The sequence below is a fragment of the Podarcis raffonei genome, chromosome 3 (assembly GCF_027172205.1).
Source record: "Podarcis raffonei isolate rPodRaf1 chromosome 3, rPodRaf1.pri, whole genome shotgun sequence".
Classification (NCBI taxonomy): Eukaryota; Metazoa; Chordata; class Lepidosauria; order Squamata; family Lacertidae; genus Podarcis; species Podarcis raffonei.
The window spans coordinates 53,745,495-53,766,550 of NC_070604.1; the positions used below are offsets into that span (position 1 = coordinate 53,745,495).

Here is a 21,056-nt window from a genome sequence, read left to right on the forward strand (position 1 = left end):
CCAAACCATTCAAACCATAAAGCATTTTATTTGGCAGGGTTTTTACAATGAATCCTACTACTATGGTAGTAATGCATGGCTGGCTGAGTAATGAAGTGAGGCAATCATAGTTTCCTTACAAAATAATAATATTGTGAACAATATTTATTCAGTATGACCTTGTAAAAATGTGCTCTGGCTCAGTGTAAAAATTAAAACAAAACTATTATTATTTTTTACATGATTGTGCTTCTTTAAGGAACCACACTGGTGATGAATCATATTGCTATCTGCTTGCAATATTGACAATTAAGCATTTTTTGAACATGGTTATAATTGGCTCTAAACAAATGGGCACCACTTAATGCTAGGGGCTAAATGTGTGGCTTGGACCATGTAGTCAGCACCAACCAGCTATGATCCGGTTCAGGGCATGCTGAGGTCTGCCTTTGTGAAAAATCTTATCAGGCAGGAAGCCTGTTGGATCAGAGGGAGACTAACAGGATGGAACAATAGTTTCTCTTGAAGTTTGGCTCCCACTGAGAACTTAAATCAAAATGCAAAGAAGGATATCTTTATGTTCAAGACTCAGCAGGGCTACTTGCTGGAGATGGTATCCAAGTAAATCCTTTTGTTCTGTCTATCAGGGTCTAAGTAAATATTTCCTCACCTGTGTGATTAGGAAGGGGTGCATATGAGCGATTCACAGGACTTTGCAGATATCAGGAAGGGAAGCTAACTACATTCTTCTTTGAAGTTTCAATGTTAGGAAACGACAAGTCTGAGCAGAGAGAGATTAACTCCAGTGTGATTGACTCTGCTTAATAGAAATACTGAAATTCAATATCCTAATATTAGCACAACACAGAATTTTGAATCTGGTCTTTTAAGCATATATTTGAGAGAAGGTACTATTAAAACACATTGAATTGGCCAGTAAGTTGTTAGTGATTTAAAAATTGCACATGAAACCTTTTACCATACTTGGCCTGACAGATTACCAAGCTTGCAAGATTATACCATGGATTGAATGTTGAAATTGGTCTGGCGTGTGTGAGTTCAGTGATGATGATTATGATAATCCTTCCATGCTTTGTGAATGCTGTTACAGTAAACATGCACTATATCTAGTCCCCAGCAGAGTGAAGTAAGTTCTAGAGAGGATTGCCTTGATACAAGGTTCAGTTTCACTGTTGTTGTTTTCCCTTATTAAATAAGACTTATTTAAAAACATTTGCTCTAGTACTAGAGATGGGAAGTACACAACTGGCAAAAAAAAAAATTCTCCTAACTCCAAAAGTTTATAAATTGGCAAGTCACTGCTGCAGATGAGAGGTGTTTAGTTGTTGCTGATTGCTACTTTTTCTGGTTTATTCGTAAAGAACTACATGGACATTGCCACACTTGTGATAGTGTGAAACACAATAAAAATATTTATGACATAACAAAATTAAACTTTTAACTAGGTGGTGTACATGTTGGGAAGAGTCTCAGAAAATGTTCCGTAGGTGCCCATGGCATGCAAATAGCCTCTCTAAATGGTGGGGAAATGCAATATCCTTGCAATTATTTTAAGAAATTATTTCTTTAAAATATTTTTTGTATCACCTTCAAATGCAAGATCATTATCCAAGGCAGTTTACAAAATGAAATGAAAACTATTACATAAAACAATTATTATAAATTATAGAAATTACATTTAACTCAAAGAGCATTCCAAATGAAAATGAATGGAAAATAAATGGAAGTGCTCCCTTTATTGCAAGGTTTCAAAAACCTTTCCCCGAATAAATGTAGTTTTAACTGCTTAACCACAACAAAATCTGGAATGGCTTCATAATATTTAGTACCCTGAAACCTGCCCCTTTATTCTGATTTTACAATTACACTTTCCTTTACCAATATGTAGGTGATTTCATTTTTCTTCATTGGCCTGATGTCTATGATGATTCCATTATGCGACTCCTTTGGAAGTCTCATTGCTGTCTGCCTCTTCATGGGTCTTTTTGATGGCTGCTTCATTAGCATTATGGCACCAATTGCCTTTGAGCTAGTTGGTGCACAGTATGTTTCTCAGGCAATTGGATTCCTCTTGGGCTTCATGTCTGTTCCAATGATAGTTGGTCCACCTGTTGCAGGTAGGCAGAATTTTTTTGTTTCTAATCTGTGTAGGAAGCATGTGAAAGTAGTAATTGCTTTCAAAGTGTAAAATTGTGTGTGTCTTTTTTCTTTGTTTGTATAATTGTGTAACTTTCTCAAGAGATTTCAGATCAGTACTATTTTTTCCATTAACAATGTTGCTTCTTATAACATACTGAAGTTGAGGTCTGAATGTGTTGTATTCAGGTCTGTTACTCTGTCACAGAATACTGAATACTATTTTCTATTTCCTCAGGAATACTTAAAGATCACCTGGGTACTTACGATGTAGCATTCTACCTAGCAGGAGTTCCCCCAATGATCGGAGGAGCTGTATTGTGTTTCATCCCATGGGTGCATGAAAAGAAGAAACCCAGAGAAAAAGCTAGTCCTATGGATGGGAAAACTATGGAGAAAATGCTGGAAATCAAAAGCACCTCAGAGCCAGACTCATATGAAAAACCCAGAAAAGAATCAGATTCCGTTATTTAATGGCTGATATTTTTCTTACCAGATTGAATTTATTTTTATAAGAACTAGGTTAGCTTTCTGTTTATGAATTGAATGTACCGTATGATTGTACTTCAAAAGCAAAGCCACAATGAGAGCTATCAAAGTAGTAAAGGTTAAAACAAAATGGTTAATAGCTAAAAATGCCTTTCACCCATTTTTATATGGTCTCAAAACACACTTCCACATACTATATGGAGCTTTTTGTCATCAGAATACATGCTAGTGAGGGCATGTGTCAGGAGAATTTAAAACAAACACATATGACTGCATTTCTGGAACTCAAGAAATGTCCCCCTTCTACTAACTAATCCTTTCATAATGCATCCAGCAACTTCATGATTCACCTAATGGTGGAATGGCATGCATCTGGAATTATTAGTAACATCCTAATGTTCTTAAAGCTACTATTTTTAATCTTTAAAAAGATCTGTGGGGTTTGCAATGTGGATTCATAGCTTTTTAGATCCTCTTAAAAACAAATTCTATGCAGATTTTGGCATGCCTAAGACCACTGATTTCAATGGATTTAAGAATGTCTAATGCTGTGTAAGACTGCAGCTTAGCTTTTAATCCCCAGGAAGCCATTGCAGTAAACTATGAAAATGTATTTTCATAATGCAATAGTGACAATTTAACTTTTGCTTAACTCTGCAGTGGAACCCTTCTTGCATTTCTTCATTTATTTGCTTCATGTATTTTAAAGGTGGGTGGCATCATGGTAACCTTATAACTCTTTATTTCTTAAATAATTTAAACTGCTGACCTAATGATAAGCTAATTATTTGTGTGTACGTGAAAAACACGGTTCTTACATCATCTTTCTTAATAGGTTACTAGTAATTATAAAATCACATATACTGAATGAAATCCAACGGGTTTTGCTCTGCTGCTGGAAGCCATCCATCAGTAGAATGGGTAGGGGGGTCAATTTATTTTATTTATTTATTAAATTTGTATACTGCCCTATACTTGATGGCAGTTCACAACATAAAATTACAATATAAAAAACACAAAATACATGATAAAAATATAAACAGAAACAAACCAATAATCCTCCCTTCCACAACACATTTAAAAGGGTATTGAATGTCATTCAGCCAGAGGCCTGGTTGAAGAGGAATGTTTTCACCTGGTGCCCAAAGGTGTGTAATGAAGGTGCCAGCTGAACCTCCCTGGGGAGAGCATTCCACAAATGGGGAACAGTATATGGCAATTCCTTCTTTGTAATTCAGCACTCAAAAATCTTCTCTTGGGGTATCCTCCAGAGCAGATCTGGCCAGGATGCAAGGGGAAGAAAAATTGCCAGATTTGGGCGAGGGGATTCAGGGGTAGTTGCCAAAAAAATTCCCTACCTCACATTTGATAGGTACATTTCATTAGTGCAGTGACACCCATTGGATTCCATCCTATATTATATAGTGTAGTGAGGCAACTGTTTTCCATCAGATTTGTCTATTTTCATTATTTAACCCAAAGTGTAGTAATACTGCTTGTGATTTCTTTTGATGGATCAGTTCAAATCAAGGGGCATACTTAAGATTTCACTAACATTCTGGTTTCAATCCTACTATGCATCTGATTCCTTCTGTTGCAGTATCAAGAGATATACAAAGCAACATAGCCCATATATGGAGGCAAGATTCTGCTTCTCTTTGGTACTTAACAACAGGTATGAGAAGAAAGTAATGAAATCAAGATGGATGGGAAGACCCTTTACTCCTCCAAGTTTCAAACCACAAGCTGTACCTTTCTGAATGTCCCAAAAACCTCTGACACCTTGCATTTACCTTCTGTGGTCTATATACCCGCTTTCTTTCAAAATATATACCCCAGTGGGGTAGAAACACCAGCCTTTGGATCCGAAACAGAGCTTCAGTCTCTAGTTGCACGGTCTCTAAAAGACACTCTGCCAAAATAATTTCATTCTCTTTCTAGCTCCTTAAAGATCAGGGCTAAGAATTGGTGTTCCTTGCTCACTATGGGATCATGGAAAAACTATGGAGTAGAAACAATAGGAAACTGCCCTCAACTACTTCTTCCAAGGAGACTTGGAGATTGGATTAGATTCACTGTATCCATGTGAGGTCTTGGGAGGACCTAAGAGGCTTGTAGAAGGGGTATGTGTATGCTCAGAGGTGGTGTTCTTGATAAAGTGCCTTCATATTGCTTGATCATGTTAAAAACTTGCTAAGACTTAACAAGATGTTGCTGCTACTTCTCAGATACTGAGGTATGTACACGGGGAAGGAATTTCTCTCTTGAGAGAATCTCTCTTCCAGAAGCAGCAAGAAGAGGGAAGAGAGAACAAGGGGGCAATAGCATAATATTGTGCACATTAAGGTGTGGGGGGGGGCTTCTATACTAGGCACTGTGTGTGGAATTGCGCACTTTATAGAGCATCTGCATGTTGTCATTGTTATGCTCCTGTTTTCCTGAAGTGGGTCTATCATTTCTCAAATCGCAAAACAACTCTTCTTTCCTTTCCAAGAGGTGTGGTTTTGACACTTGCAGTTGCATATTGGATGGGTAAATACTTTGCAACACAGCAAACCTTCCCTATTTTGAACAGTTTGTCTGAACGTCCACTGATATTCCTTAGCCTTCATGATTTGAAAGAAGAAACCTTTGTAAGTCTCAGGAAGCATGCTGGGAGTTGAGTAGTACAAAACTGTATGCAAGTCTCCAGAGATTTCCCCCCCTCCTCCTAATGTCAGTGTGCCTTCCCCGACTATGCAAAGTACAAATAGAAGAAGGGAGATTTTTGTGGAGGACAAACGCTCAAAATAAAGTACTGCAGCAAGACGAATAAACTAGCTTGTTCCAGTGTGTCTAGATCTGCACAATTATATAGAGATTTACATCATCTCTGTGTCCATGCACAAAGATTATTTAAATAGACTGTAGCAAAACAAAATTGTTTTGACTAAAACCACATTTTATTCTACAAATAGCATGCAGTGTTTTACTACTGGTATCTAATACAATATCTGTATGTATAACAATGCACATGACCATATTTAAAAATCTATCGTCAATCTGTCAATTTATCACATGTATATGTTTAAAGTGATTGATACCAGATGAAATGTTTATCCACTGAAGGTTATTTTAAAAGAAACAGAAAAAAGAAACCCAAAATCCTTGAAAAGGAACAAGCAACAGTACTTTTAAAAAGTTTAATCTGTGCTTGTTCTGTCTCATCTTTACAATGTTAACCAAAGTTTTTCTAAAAGCACGGATTTTATTAAATAATTCTCAAGCTTTGCTTTTAACATGACTAAGGCAGGGACTATTAATGTTAGAAACTGGATAGTTGTGAAATAGGATTGTTGCAATGTAACTTTAAAAATTGCAAAACTTGTTCCTGCACTTCAGTAGCCCCTCCATTGCCCCTCAGGTTTGTTCTACACAATTTTTATGTACAATGCAAAATCTGAAAGTTTGGTCATGAATGTGGAGTGGCACATGTGCCCTACAATAAACACACTTTTATTTGGTGCAAATAATATTACAGTATTCATAAATGGACCCAAACTCCTCTTGGCCCCATTACTGCTGGTGGAGGGGTGGGAGTCATAGCCTTTGATGTTTTCATTACTGCTGTGTAACCCATGTGAATGTAAAAAAAAGTTCACCTTTTACTATGTGAACAAAGCTTTCTATCTGAGAAAAATACTAAGTTTTCTTGCAGCATAAGTTAATCCCATAAAAAAGAAGCATTTTTTGAACTGGCATGTTGTTATTTCTACACACACACACACACACACACACACAGGAAGTGGCTTATCTATGCAAATCCTACACACATTTACTTGGGTGTATCACATTGGACAGGGACGCGGGTGGCGCTGTGGGTAAAAGCCTCAGCGCCTAGGGCTTGCCGATCGAAAGGTCGGCGGTTCGAATCCCCGCGGCGGGGTGCGCTCCCGTTGCTCGGTCCCAGCGCCTGCCAACCTAGCAGTTCGAAAGCACCCCCAGGTGCAAGTAGATAAATAGGGACCACTTACAGGCGGGAAGGTACCGTATTTTTTGCACCATAACACTCACTTTTTTCCTCCTAGAAAGTAAGGGGAAATGTCTGTGCGTGTTATGGAGGAAATGCCTACGGGTGGCATGCCTACGGATTTTCCTCCTCTAAAAACTACGTGCGTGTTATGGTCGGGTGCGTGTTATAGAGTGAAAAATACGGTAAATGGCGTTTCCGTGTGCTGCGCTGGCTCGCCAGATGCAGCTTTGTCACGCTGGCCACGTGACCCGGAAGTGTCTTCGGACAGCGCTGGCCCCCGGCCTCTTAAGTGAGATGGGCGCACAACCCTAGAGTCTGTCAAGACTGGCCCGTACGGGCAGGGGTACCTTTACCTTTTTTTATCACATTGGACACAATGGGACATGCTTCTGACTAGCAGGCAGAAAAAGGCCGACCTCACTTCTAATTTACTGTGCTATATCTTCTAAAAGATTCATTATAATGTGCTGATGTTGCACTCTGCAATAATTAGCTCTTGGATCCCTTCTTTGATTTAAAATGTATACTGTGTGACATGAAAAAGTGTGCAGAATTCTATAAACTGTTTATAATTGTGCCTTGCTCCATCTCAAGAATGCAGCACCACAGCGGTTGAAAATAAAGACGTCATAAATAGTAATGGTACAGAATGTACATCCTGTGTAACTAAATGGATACATTTGTTACTTGTACTTGTTTACATTTAGATACATTTGTTACTTGTACATTTGTTACTTGTACTTGTTTACAAGATAAGGGCAGTACCAAGAAAGAGAGAGCATCAGTAACTACGTCTTTTGACATTTTACCTTATCAGTGGAATGCAATAAACTGACTTGCAAAGTACCCAGTCATAATTATTTAGAAGAGTAACCTTGATTCTTAACATTTTTGTAGTTCTACCTCCTCCACTTATACAATAAACAGTTTTCAAGGAAACCTTTTTTAGTTATGACCCAATCTGAAAACATTTATAAAAATTTCCAACTTTTACTTCTAGCTATATTCCTATTACCAACATTCTAGCTGCATAAAACAAAAAAACTGCTTATGTCTGAAGTACAAATATCTATCAACTTTATCTCACTTTTCTTAATAGCTTAGCCCTATGTATCTGAGGCTTTTTCTCTTAGCTGTGCTTCTCTGTGCATGTGCCATGCTTAAGGAGTGTGGTGACAGCAAAGGTTTAATAACCCTGTCTCAAATATTAAAAACCCATTGCCAACTATTTAGTTGTATTATATATTTTGTTACCTCCTTGAAAAAGTAGGGTGGTGAATTTTCTGCCTTGTCAAAATGCAAATGGGCATCTATACCCACATAGTCGATCAGCAGAGGTCACAGTGGGCAGGGTGGAAATTCAGACTACTCAGCCCCACCTCCTAGCAAGGTGCTGTATGAACAGGGTTCTCCTAAGCCACTCTCCGCCCCAGCCCCCAGCTATTGAGAATATATATATACCAGCCTACAGAAACGATATAATAAAAAGAGTAGATAAATAAAACAGTACATTTAAAGATCCAGAATACAATAAATACATTGTTACCGTCATTTAAAATAGCAAGTCACTTCTTGAACAGGGTAACACTCAGGACTCCAAATAGGTCTGAGTAAATAACTCGAGTTTTTAGGAGATGGAGCATTATTGCGAAATCTCCTTTGGAAGGGTATTGCAGAGGGTTGGGGCTACGACAGAAAAGGCCTGCTTCAGAGAGTTTTTGTATAAGGGGAACTTGCAGTGGCAAGACATTTTTTAACCACTTAAAGACAACTCCCATACACGGCATTTTCCACACGCAGTAAGATCCGAGTTATAAAAAGCATCAAGTCCTGTTTGAGTGGATGGTCACATCGTTACCCAGCCACAACCATAGGAAATGTTTGGCTTTCTCCATTGCTTTCTCCCCTTCTTTTTTTCTTTTTTAATTTCAAGTTTACATACCAGTACAAGGAATTACCAATTTCTTTCTATGGCGAAAGGGAGCTTTCACTCCCGTCCCTGTAAAAAGGCAGCGGGGGTGGGGTGGGGGGAGGCGGAGGACCCCCCAAATGCACAAGAAATCAGTTTCCCGGCAACGGAACGGTCCCTTTAGCCTTTTCCTCTCTCTGTCCCCTTCAACATGTTCGTTCCCTTGGCAGCACTTCGGCAACAGCCGGCAAGCCCAGATCTACAAAATACTACAGTAACGAGCAAAGGGCAGGTAGCGACCCGGCCATCCGTTTTCACCTGTGGCGGGAAACCGCTTTTCTAAAGCAGGCGACCTAACTGAGAAGCTCGTAAAGCACATTTGAGCGACGTTATCCAATGCGAGCACTTGAACGGCCTTCACGGAAATAAACAGGAATGAGCGGGCATACAGTTTGCGGCAGGGCCTACTTCCCGGGGCATTCTGGGAGTTGTAGTTTTTAACAGGAGGTGCCTCCTGGCCCTCCGGCCTTCGCCGCGCAACATGCGGAAGCCACGTGTGCGTCGCGAGGTCACGTGGCCCGGCGCTGCCGTAGCGGCTCCCGGCTGTAGGGATGGCGGGCGCTGCCGAGAGGAAGAAGCAGGTTCGCTTCGCTCGTCTGGAGGAGGAGGATGAAGGCGGAGGAGGAGGAGGAAGCCGCCGCGAGGCAGAGAGTGAGTCGATGGCAGCGGCAGGAGGGGCGTCTTCGGAGGAGCCACTCGGGGGCTCTGCTGCGCGGCTCGCCCTTCAGCCGCTGGTCGTGGTGGCCGAGGGCGACCGAAGAAGCCGGTCTGGAGGCGGCGGCGGCGAAAGCGCCGCAAAGCGGGAAGCGGCTGTGGCGGCGGCTCCGCGGCGGGCGCTGAAATGGTGCACTTCGGCGGCTCTTTGCGCCGCTTTCCTGGGCCTGGTGAGCTCACTCAGCGTTTCGGGGGTGGGTGGGCGTGTGTCACTCAAAGTTTCCAGGGTTTCTTCTCTCTCCCCCCCACCCCCGCCCCTGGTTGTCCATGCGAGGCTCCCTCGTAGTCCTGCCGAAGGCCCTCAGTCCACGGAGGAGCCGAAGGAACGTCAGGACGGGACTCGGCACGTTCCGGTCCTTGACACGGGCAGAAATGCGGCGTCGCCGCCAGTAGATGCGTAAAAACAAGTACACGTGTGTGTGTGTGTGTGTGTGTGTGTGTGTGTGAGAGAGAGAGAGAGAGAGAGCGAGCGAGCTGAAAGATGGAGGGATTTGCGGGGCGCCTATCTTCCCTCGGACTTCTCCAAGAAACAAACAGACGCCTTTTCTTTAATTGAATTATTATTATTATTATTATTATTATTATTATTATTATTATTATTATTATTAGTGCACTGTTCTCCTCAAGTACTTGAAATACAGTACGTTAGCGTGGCCTTCCCAGGGATGTGGACTAGAGTTCTCATCTACTGCAGCCAGGCGAAGATTTGCAGGTGGTTGTGGCCCAAAACACCTGGAAGGCTCTAGGATGCCAAAGGATAATATGGTGAATCATCCACTCCTGTGTAGTGCAGCTGCAGTCTCAAAATAGAAGCCCTCAGTTTGTTAGGTTTAGATCCTGCCTTTTGCCAGGATGGCCTTAAGATAGCTTGCAATATATATTTTTAACCATATAAATTAAATAGCTCAGACCAGCAGCACCAGCAGAAAAATCCATGTAAAAAGGAGAAGTATATTTGTAGGGTCAAAGGATGAAGATATTGTTGCCTATTGCATGAAACCACCTAGTGGTTTCTGAGGATTTTGAGTCAGGTGTCGCCAATGCATATGCTGATGTTGCTCTGCTGTTTTTGTGGTTAAGGTGGGAGAGTGGAAGTGCTAAATTGTTGTTAGGGCTTGGTAATGGATTAATATATTTAAGATCAATCTCAGCAAAATGGAGGTGCTCTTGGTAGGTGATTCTTCTGTCTCAGACATGGTGTTCAACCTACTGAAGGTGGGGTTATATGTCTAGCATGTAGTTTCTTTCTTAAACTACTCTTGCACTGAAATAATCACAATGTACTTGCTGCTTTTGACGATTATCTGGAAACCACAGTTAGTTCACAATATAGCTGTTTGGGATGGTTTCACAAGCATTTAATTGATCTTAAAACTGCTTTTGATCTTATTCCTAAAAAAATTTAATGGGAGAATAAGTATTTGTATTCTGTGGATAAGATACTTCTTTAAAAATTTGAATTGCGAGTAATAATCTCCCGTTATCCCACTAATATCAGTTGCTCTTACTTCTGGATAAGTGTGCTTAGGATTGCAGGGAGTGGTTGTCACCTACTGACTTATTTTTTATGCCAAGTTTATTAATAACAGAAAGTATGTTTGATTTGCCTTCACAATGATATTTATTTATTTATTTCCAGGGTATGGCCATTGCTATCCTAGGGCCCACATTTGAAGACCTGGCTGCAAATGTGAACAAAAATGTCAGTCAAATTTCTTATATTTTTGTGGGCCGTTCATCGGGGTACTTTGGTGGTTCTCTGATTGGTGGTATACTTTTTGATTGCATGAATGCCCAACTTCTCTTGGGTAAGTACACAGGGAATAATACTGATTTTTATATCATTGCCCTGATTCACGAACGTTGGATGGGCAATTGCATAGTCAAAAATGTTAGGGCACAAATACGTATGTCACAGGCTGTGCATGCAGTACAACCTGAGGGGAAATGGAGTGGATTAAGTTTCTCTCACTCCCACAGCCCATTCCCCAGGCTGTTTGATACTTTCTTTGCACCGTTGAAGCAAGTCGTTCAGTTTTTTAAAAATGGCTTGACTCTTCAGCAGTGAGAATTCAATGGAATTCAGCTTTATGGGTAGCTTCCTTGCATGTTAATAACTTTTTTTAGATTGGTGCTTCAATATGCAATCAACCTTTTGGAGTCTTAAGACTTTAGTACTATTCCTACTTACCTGGGAGAAACACGCACTGAGTAGACAAGTATATGTCTAAGGAGACATGTTTAAGATTATACTGCATGCATGCTTTTGATGTCTGAATGTAAAACTAGCATACAGGGTATTTTGTGTGACTAATGTCTTATTTTTTTTACATAAATCTAATTTAAATATTTTCCTGGAATTAAAAAATTCCAGAATAAACTTAGATTTGAAATTATTATAAATTGTAGCTTTTAAAAAGTGCAATATGAAATGGTGTGTTTAATTATTTCTCCCTTATAGGATTTTCTATGCTGGGTACAGCTCTGGGTCTTTATGTCATCCCCTGGTGCAATAAAGCACTTCTGTTAACATTCATGATGTCTGTCATTGGGTTTGCAATGGGAGTCCTTGATACAGGTAATAAAAGCACAACACTTCTTTCATGATATTCATCCTGTTTTAAATGATTCAGTTAGGATTATGTTGAATCTCTTAATTGAAAATGGCTTACAATTTTTAAATCAAAAATATCAATATAAAGAAATATAGTACAATATATAAAAATCTGCAAAGCTTAAAAAGACCGGGAAACCAACTAATGCTGATGCTAAGCCGGCTTCTTTGTGAAGAGCATTTTATAACTGGAGCACCACACCTGAAAACCCTCCGTCTCAAAGTTGCTGCCTTCGTGGTGGCAATCAGAGAAGGCCATTGGCAGACAATCTTAGAGCAATGGGAGGTTGATATGGCAGAAGGTGCCTTTGATAATCTTCAGGGTTGATTGACTGTGTGTGATTCTGGATAGAAGAGGTGTAGGGATCAGAAGAGCAAAAGTGTTTTTTCGGAGAGCAGCGCAATCAAGTTAACTATTGAGACGGTCTTGAACTGAAGCAGAAATAACAGGAAAGTGAAGAGAGATGCTCACTTTGAAGAAAACTACTGCTTTAGTGGTCATGGAAGGGGTAAGAGATACCATGCGGGGGAAGATGGAGTGTGCCCAGTGTTGAAGAAGCTATGGTGATGATCAAACAGATGAGACAGCAAAGAGCTTGGAGACAGAACAGTTTCTGTTGAAGATCAAGAGAGTATCCAAGGCAGTGAATGGGGTAGTTAATTCAAAGGTGAAGGTCAAAGGAACACAGCAGAGGCAGTGTTAGAAACTCAGATATATAAGCTAGGAGCCAAAAGGCTTCTTAAACCAAGATTGCAGTCACCAAAACAGAATGTCTAGTTGCCATTTTTGGGCAAGACTACTCTAAGGTCTTTTTTTCAAATGATGGACTGACTGATTGATTCTCAATTACACATCTGGCTAGTTCAGATGACAGCCTTGAGCTAGGTTAATAATACTTTGAGAACTTAAAGAAGAAAAGCCACTTGATCCAGGGACAGTTCACATATATATTGGCCTATTCTGACCTCTTTTTCTTAATACAGACCATTCATAACATAGGAATTGTCAGAGGCTCAGGAGCAGAAGAGCAGGGGAGAGAGCAAATAGAGAGCGGAGGAGAGGAATCAGAGGGGAGCGTAGGGGAATATGACAGTGGACCGAGAGATTCCATGAGCTTCTCCAGCGAATCAGAAGATTCCCAGGAGGGGGCGCCTATGGTAAGGGCGAGGAGAATCCCAGAGGGGACGATCCATAAACAAGGAACCAGAGGGGAGTCCCAAAGGAGTAGCGGAGGAGTAGGGCCAGTTCCCCCACCAGAGCACAGTGGGGGGGAAGAGTCACGTGAGTCAGGACCAGCTTCTCCTCCATCGGGGAGTGGGGAGACGGAGGGAAGGCCAGGTCCAGCTAGCCTCCCCGAAAGGGGGAGCAGTGACACAAGTATAACGGTCAGAAGGAAAGTGGGAGGCTGCGCGCGCGCGCCAAGTTCAAATGTGGAGGAGCGCGGGACAGCAGAAAACCCGGATTGGGAGCCAGGTCCTAAAGCCCGAAAGAGGGGGGGGGGAGTCGGGAGAATCAGCGTCAGAAGAATCTCGGAGGGCTGAGACTCCGACTAGCAGAAGGACCCAGAGAAAGAAGGAACAGAGGAAGAGGTGGAGTAAGGCTAGAATCTTAAGCTGGTGTCAGGGGGGAGGAGATTCAGATGGGACTTCTATGGTCTGACGGATAGATGTAGCGTTGCGCGCTGCGCGTCTGGAAATGAGACTGAACTTCAATAAAGACTTTTAAACTTGAGCAAGAAGCAGCGTTGGTCTTGTGTGAGCTGGGACCTTGGGCAGCACTGACAGGAATATTCTTCACAACTGCGAGCAGGGCAGTGGGGTAGGGTAAGTGAAGACAAGCTACAACAATTAACTATAACATCCTTCACTGCTCCTGCTCAGGCTGCACAGAAAAAGCATTTTGGTTGTCATGTATATTAAAGGAGATGGATGGGAGTATTGTCAAATAGGAAGAAGGTGAGCCAAGGATTTTGATCTGAAATGATTATTGAGAAGGATCAAGGAGTGATAAAGGGAAGCAGAATGGAGTGGTAATGGAGAACAGTATCATACAGAAGTATGGATTTTGGAGGTTGAAAAACAGTGAGATGGGTGTGGTTGTGGTCAGGCACTGCGATTAGCAGGGAGAAGGTCAGTGCTAATGCAGCCACAGAAAAGAGATGAGTGCCAGAAGGAGAGACCACTGAAGGAGAGGGCAGCAGCAGTGTCAATGCTGGTGGTAGAGAGTCAGATTTTGGTGAGTGCAAGTTGCTGGAGGGTTTAAGAGAAGAAAGGATTGTGAAAGATAAATTATTTCTGAGTGAGGGAGCAGCAGTTCCAGAGGAAGCGTGAAAATAGGAGTGGGAAGCAGTGAATGGGAGATGGCAAGTGAATGCCACAATGCTGGCTCCGGAGCCAAGAAAAGGCGCTGAAGGAGAAATGGAAAATGATATTGGTAGAGCAGTGAGGGTCATAAAATGCATCTCTGGCAGGTAATCTTTTTGTCTTCAGTGATGGGTTGTTTCTATGGTGTAATGCTGGTAAGAGGGTCAAGCAGCTGTGATATCTTGCCTAGTAATGTATCTGCATCTTTCGGTTGCAAACATAGTGCTTTCCTTTGAAAAAGAAGTTTAGTCCTCAGTAGCACTTGGAGCCAAGGAAGAAAGAAGACTGTCAAGACAACAGGGTTGTTGTTTTTTATGCTGGTAGGCCTGTGCACTTGTTAAACAATTTCTTAAGGCAGTCATTTTAATGATTGATTTTAATTTTTTTATATTGCTGTACACCGCCCGCCCTGGTATTTTACGAGAGTATGGGATATAAATCCTTATCAGTAAGCAAACCTTTGACCTTTGAAGTGTCACTGTCAAGCTAGAGGAAACTTTCTGTTTTTCTGTGAATAGAGGCCGTTGAACACCTCCTGCTATTTATTCATAATATTATCAAAACTGTGTTTTCAGCAGGAACCGTTCGAGAAGAATTAGAATTTTATGGGAATGTTCACTTAGTTATTGAAATAATTGTGAAGCTTTATAGTTGACATTGAATATGCTCTGTTAAATTGACCTCATTCTGCATACTGGTGAGCAGATGGATTCCATTTAATTAAGATACTAAACATATTATTGCAAATAGTGCTTGTCACTTGAGAGAACCTGGGTTCTGCCTGTTGAGAATTTTGAAGGAACTCCTTTCTGTCTTACCTCTTATGCTCTCCTCCTCTGTGCTTAATCAATTGGGGGAGGAGTTCATTCACCAACTGGCATGACCTGCATACAGTTGTCGTCCCCCTGAACCTCCCCCTCACCTGTTATCACTGAGTGAAAGTATGTTGTAGGGCTTTGCATGTGTGATTGGGGAAGCAGGGTTATCCTAATTGTCCTAATCATTTGTTCAGGCCCTGTGTGTTTACAGTTGAATGTGCACGGGGCCCATCAGCAGGGGCCCAACTGAATATGGATTGGGAGTGTGAGAAGAGGGCTTTCAGGAAGACTTGGGATGGAGGAGCTGCTAGTCTATCTGCGTTTCATCATTTCTTCCCCCCTCAACTCGTGAGTAGGGGGGCTCCTTGTGGCTCTTCAGGTGCTGCTGGGTGCTAGTTCTCATCTTCTCTCAATATTGGCCCTAATGACTGTGGCTGATGGGGATTTAAGTCAAGCAGCAACTGGAGGTTCCCACCCTGGGAAAGTACACTGGGAATTGAAAACAGGCTAACTAGCCACAGCTCCCCCTTTTCTTTCGTTTGGCTGTAATCCCTTCTAGTTACCTGTGCCTGTTGATGAGGGAGCCTTCAGAGTTCTCAGCAGGTGGAGTGAGGTTGCTCTTGAGTGATGATGTGTAGTTCCAAGAAACCAGTCTGAATATGGAAACTATACCCTATATATTTTCTTTACCCCACAGGTGGCAATGTTCTTGCCTTGGACACATGGGGAGAAGAAGCCGGTCCGCATATGCAGGCCTTACACTTCAGTTTTGCTCTGGGTGCTTTTGTGGCTCCCATCCTGGCCAAGATGGCGCTCGGTGGCTCCGCTGTTGGTTCTCCGGTTCTGTTGGGTGGTAATGTTGACAATCAGTCTGCCGTGAATTCTTTTCCTGCTGCTACACCAGTCCTGAAACTGCATTTAAGCTTGAACTTTATGTGGTCTTATGTTGTTATAGGCAGTTATCTTTTGTTTGTTGCATTGTTTTTCCTTGTTTTGTGTTTGAAGAGCAGTCCCGTCCGCGACAGGACAAAGGTTTCCACACAGAAATACCAGGTTGCTAAATACCACCGTGCCGTCATATGTCTCCTCTCTGTGTTCTTTTTCTGGTATGTAGGGGCAGAGGTCACTTACGGTTCTTACATTTTTACTTATGCAAAAACCTTCGCTGCCATGAAGGAACATGAAGCAGCTGGGTTGAATTCCCTCTTTTGGGGATCATTTGCAGCTTGCAGAGGACTGGCAATTTGTTTTGCTGCTTGCTCTTACCCTGGAACTATGATCCTTCTGAGTATCATAGGCTCCACTCTGTCATGCCTATTCCTGGCACTGTTCAGTACATACCCAGTCTCTCTGTGGCTTGGCTCTGCAGTATATGGAGCATCCATGGCGACTATCTTCCCTAGCGGCATTTCCTGGATTGAGCAGTATACAACCATCCATGGGAAATCTGCAGCATTATTTGTAATGGGTGCAGCTCTGGGGGAAATGTGTATTCCTGCAGTGGTTGGCTACCTTCAAGGACATTTCCCTGCTGTCCCTGTGCTCATGTATTCTGCGTTGGGAGCAGCAGCCATGACATCAGTGCTGTTCCCCGTGATGTATAAATTAGCTACATCACCCTTCGATGCTAAACTGAAGGATGCTGGGGATGGTGAGCTCCAGGAAGCCTTATTGTCCCATTCTCATCTTGAGGATGATGACGACGACGACGGCAGAGAATGGAATGAAGTAGACTTTGAAGTAATTGAGATGAATGACACTATGAGGAACTCTGTCATTGAAACATCCAAGAAGATCGAAGGGGAATCGACACCTGCCACCTCTGGTCACCCTTCTTCAAGAAACATTTTTAATTCTTCTCCTCGGCTTACTGTCGGCTCCCCAAAACAAAAGAATTCTAGTAAGAATGACTAAGCCTCTCTTGCTTTAAGAACAAGAGGTTCACCAAACACTTCATTAAAGTGGTAAGAAGCTTGGTTAAATCCCAGTTAAAGTTGGTTTTTGGTATAAATGTGTGTTTGCAGGTACCAAAAAGGGATGATGTGGTGGAGCCATTTATGTGAGTGTGATGGTAGTAGAAAAAGAAAACAAAAGCCAGGTTTTCATAAATCCATATTCTAGTGGTTCTTTAGTCAGATGGTGAGCTTACACCTGGGAAGCGTAGTAAAATAATCATGACTGTCTTGATTCATATCTGATTTCTATACTGAACATTGTAAGCAAGCTTTGACCAAAGGGGGTTGCATTTCATTTGAACCATGGTGTGATACTTAACGAGGTACCTTGTGAGGGCACCAGGGGTAGTCCTCATTCTGTAAATAGTTATCGCTTGTGTTCCTAAGATGTTGATGCCAAGATTTACTCTAATAACAAATATATTTTTTAAAAAGTGAAAAAGTTTTTTTGCGGGTTTTGAATAGTTGTATCTGATTTTTGAAAAGCAGAAGTAATCACATTATGAAAATATTCAATTCTTTAGTACTTACATTATTGGTACAGGCAGTTTTTAATTTGTGTGGAGGTTATGTTCCGGACTCCTGTGCACATCAATGGAGCACGCGTAAGCCTGTTCTGCTCCCGCCCCACTCCTTTTCGTGACATCTTTATGTTTGTGGGCTACTTTAGGTTCAGGGCCATGTGGGTGATTGTGCGTCTTTCAGACAATCCTAAATTGATCGTTGCCTGTACTTTCTCTGGGAGCAAGCTAAAACCCAGGCACATGTATTTCCCTTTATGCATGAGTAAGCCCTAGCCATCCTATTTCCACTAACAGAACTTACAAGTCATATCATTTTATTTTATTTTACTGAAAAGCACATGGCAACAGCAATTTGCTAGGTTACTGTAGAAGGGAAATGCTGTAATCTGTAATGGCACTTCATCCAGATCCTTACCCTCAATAATGCCACTTGGTAGAGGTGTTCTTTCTAGAACATGCAGAATGTGGTTTAAAGAACACAACATTGCAAGCACTACTAGAAGAGCACAGGTTGTGCTTTCTTCCCCCACTCCAATCCAGGCATAAGTTCTCAACTTATTAATTAGTGTACAGACTGTCCATACATAAGAAATGCTCTTTTGTAACTGCTGTATAATTGGAATGGCATTATTTATGACTGTACAATTAAATGGCAAGATTCTGTGGTATGTGGTTTGTTCATGGTGAAACAGAGGAATTGTGGACTGGAACTTGGGAAAGCTAGCATTTTGGCTGTAGACAATGAAGCTACCTCAGTGGGATGATTTTTAATATTAAAAGCTGAATAAGTGAAGTCTTTTAAAAACTAAGCATTAATATGCAATAAATTGCGATTAGACTGAATTTGTACACTGTTTCACAATTAGAAATATTACAAATGTAAAAGCCAGAGTTAATTGTTTCCATTAACTGAATCTCATTAGTAAATTTCTTAACCGTTGGAACTGCCTGAAGTGTGTATATCCAGCTTATAGTTGCCTGTAAGAACTAGGATCCAAAATACTACTTTAGGCATGCATAGAGGATTGAATATGCCCAGGGGATTGTCCCCCCGCCCCCATTTTGAATGGTGCAGGTCATTGCCATAACAAGAACAGATTTTCCATGCACTATGAAAAGCTGTTGTTGCTGAATTACAGTTTCAGAGTTTCTCTGAAGCCGAAGCCATGTGGTTGTGTGGTAGCCTTTTCATTGATGAAAATCGCTTCCGGTTGTTGGGTAAAATCAAATCAAGAGCATGGTAATAGTTTATGTTTTTCAAGAATTTGTGCTGAATTGTGGGTGTTGGGTATTACAAGGTCGCATTAAGGATTCTTGCTCTTCCTTGGGGTTCTAGGTATTGTAAATACTGTAACTCCAAACTCAGTATTTACTTGAGGAATCGGGTCCTTTCCTATAATGCAAATGTTATTCCTGGTATATTTGTGATTGTTTTGTATGAAATAGACATTTTGATAACTTGTTTTAACTCACATCAATGCTACATTTGCCTTAAATGTTATAGCTCTTATTTGGGTATGATTATTAGTTTTTCTCAAGTGTGTGTCTATTGGTAAGGTAATTTTGTAATGTAAATGCAGCTAGGGAGTTAATTGCTTGTGTTTACAGGGGTATTGGGAAGTGTGATATTTTCTTGAATAAAAATTATTTATTTACCAAAGTGAGCCTTGACCACCATTTCTTAGGGAATCCAATAATCAAGTCCATGAGTAAACAGTACATTGTTTCCCTAATGATCGACTTTGCATGTAACTAAGCCATGATTTAAGAAACTACAAATAAATCCTGAGTTGTTTCAGTCAAACCATTGCTTCTCTCTCTCCATAGTTTGGTATGTTTTCCAGGTGCTCCTGCTTGTGGGGTGGCCAAAGGAACTATGAAAAAGAGTGCCAGGTTCACACATTAGACAAAGCCATGAAAAATTTAGTAAGGTAAGAAGCAATTGTGTAAACAGGTCATTTAACAGTATTCTTTTTCTTTAAAGCTTGCTTTATCCTATGAGAATTTCTCATTTGGGGGATTGTGATACTAAATTGTGATTAAAGGTGGATTTCTCAAGAATTAAAAACGATGGTTTTGACACTAGCTTCAGTTTTTAGGGAATGTCATTTTGGAACTCATTGGCCGTTATTGTTAAAGAAAAGCACTACAGCTACATTGAAGTTTAAAAATGCACATACATTTATTTTATTTTACTATGGTTTCCATTAATTTTTAAAACAAAATGATTTTCAATTAAAAAATGCACTGACCACATAATTCCTTTTAATTTTATAGTTATACAAATATTCTAAATACACATTTTCTCAAGATGATGGCAAATAAGATTTAACTGTACAGTACATCATGAAATATTAAGCATATTTAGAAGCAATAGAAATGTCTATACAAAAGCAAAAATGGAATAAAATTTCTTATTTAAAGTATTGCAACAGTCCCACAGGTTTGTAACAAAAATGTCTTTGCACAGTTCTTCACAATGCCCCAATTAATAGCTAAAGCAAGACAGTGATTTTTAGAAAATGTTTCAAAAATGCTACACGCTACTGTTTGCACAGTCTGGTCAAAACAACAAAGCTACTTGGAATCAAGCAAAACTTAGGAGAAATACTCCAACTGATTTTAAAATTGTCCGTATAAAATTCATTGCACATTATTTTTACTCAGTTGTTTGAAAAGTAAAAAAGTCTATTTACAAAATATTCTGCAGTCAAAATTATAAAGTGGATGAGATATCTATAAGTAACATCCTGATACTGACAATTCAATAAAACACAATGACATTTCCCCAAAGATTTTCAGTACTTCAGAAGCCCATTGGGAAAAAGTTTTTATATTGAAATGGATTTACAGGATGTTAACACAGCTATTTCAACATCTGCATTATAAAACAGTATGTTACAAAGGCAGAAGAATGAGGAAAATTGACATTGTAAAAAGTCAGTTATTAATAGATTAACAAGTGTTTTTCAATTTACTTAGGACAAACATTTATTATTTCTCAGAGTAGATCAACAATGAATGAAAATTCTAGACAAGATGAAATTGAAGGACCATGCATGATAGTTTTAGAATGGTAAACATTGTTAAAAAAAATAGCACCTGCAATCCTGCTATTATAGGCAATCTAAAATTGATCAAGTAGCTGGCGAAGATACGGTGCCTTGGATAATTCTCTGCTCACTCTTGAGACCTTGTAAAGTACAGGACAATTCAGTGAAACACAGGGTATCTGTCGCTCCAAGCAGCCTGTACAATTCTTGCATATCTAGAGGTACATAAAATGGAGTAGTGTAAAATTCACATAACTAGAAGAATTATAATAATCTTGGCTACAACATTTACTTGGAGGAAGACAGGTGAGATGGGACCAACACTAAAAACAACGTGAGGAGGGTGGTAGGAAATGAATGGGCTTTCGAGAGAGAGGGACGGAAAGGCCAGAATCAACCAACCCCATA

The 21,056-nt window shown here is 40.7% G+C and overlaps 3 protein-coding genes across 3 annotated transcripts in view; 2 read left to right on the forward strand and 1 right to left on the reverse strand.

Annotated features, from left to right (window-relative positions):
* SLC16A10 (solute carrier family 16 member 10) overlaps window positions 1-6,332 on the forward strand; it is a 43,582-nt gene extending 37,250 nt beyond the window's left edge. The window contains exons 5-6 of the mRNA XM_053381674.1: window positions 1,889-2,117; window positions 2,375-6,332. Coding sequence (XP_053237649.1) covers window positions 1,889-2,117; window positions 2,375-2,610 — 465 coding nt within the window. The 3' untranslated portion in view covers window positions 2,611-6,332. The remainder of the gene's footprint in view (window positions 1-1,888; window positions 2,118-2,374) is intronic.
* A 2,754-nt stretch (window positions 6,333-9,086) lies between these two features.
* MFSD4B (major facilitator superfamily domain containing 4B) lies at window positions 9,087-19,255 on the forward strand. Its single transcript, XM_053381689.1, has 4 exons — window positions 9,087-9,490; window positions 10,960-11,128; window positions 11,782-11,898; window positions 15,814-19,255. The coding sequence occupies exons 1-4, from the start codon at window positions 9,158-9,160 to the stop codon at window positions 17,028-17,030; spliced, it is 1,836 nt and encodes a 611-aa protein (XP_053237664.1). The 5' UTR covers window positions 9,087-9,157; the 3' UTR covers window positions 17,031-19,255.
* Window positions 19,256-19,752: 497 nt separating this feature from the next.
* The window catches only part of REV3L (REV3 like, DNA directed polymerase zeta catalytic subunit), a 62,994-nt gene continuing 61,690 nt past the window's right edge, over window positions 19,753-21,056 (reverse strand). The window contains exon 32 of the mRNA XM_053381688.1: window positions 19,753-20,863. Within this exon, the coding sequence (XP_053237663.1) occupies window positions 20,723-20,863 (141 nt within the window). The 3' untranslated portion in view covers window positions 19,753-20,722. The remainder of the gene's footprint in view (window positions 20,864-21,056) is intronic.

Coding starts and splice junctions, on each gene's coding strand:
- MFSD4B (XM_053381689.1), top strand. CDS start 9,158: ATGGCGGGCGCTGCCGAGAGGAAGAAGCAGGTTCGCTTCGCTCGTCTG. Junction 11,129..11,781: donor GAATGCCCAACTTCTCTTGG/GTAAGTACACAG, acceptor TCTCCCTTATAG/GATTTTCTATGCTGGGTACA. Junction 11,899..15,813: donor AATGGGAGTCCTTGATACAG/GTAATAAAAGCA, acceptor TTTACCCCACAG/GTGGCAATGTTCTTGCCTTG.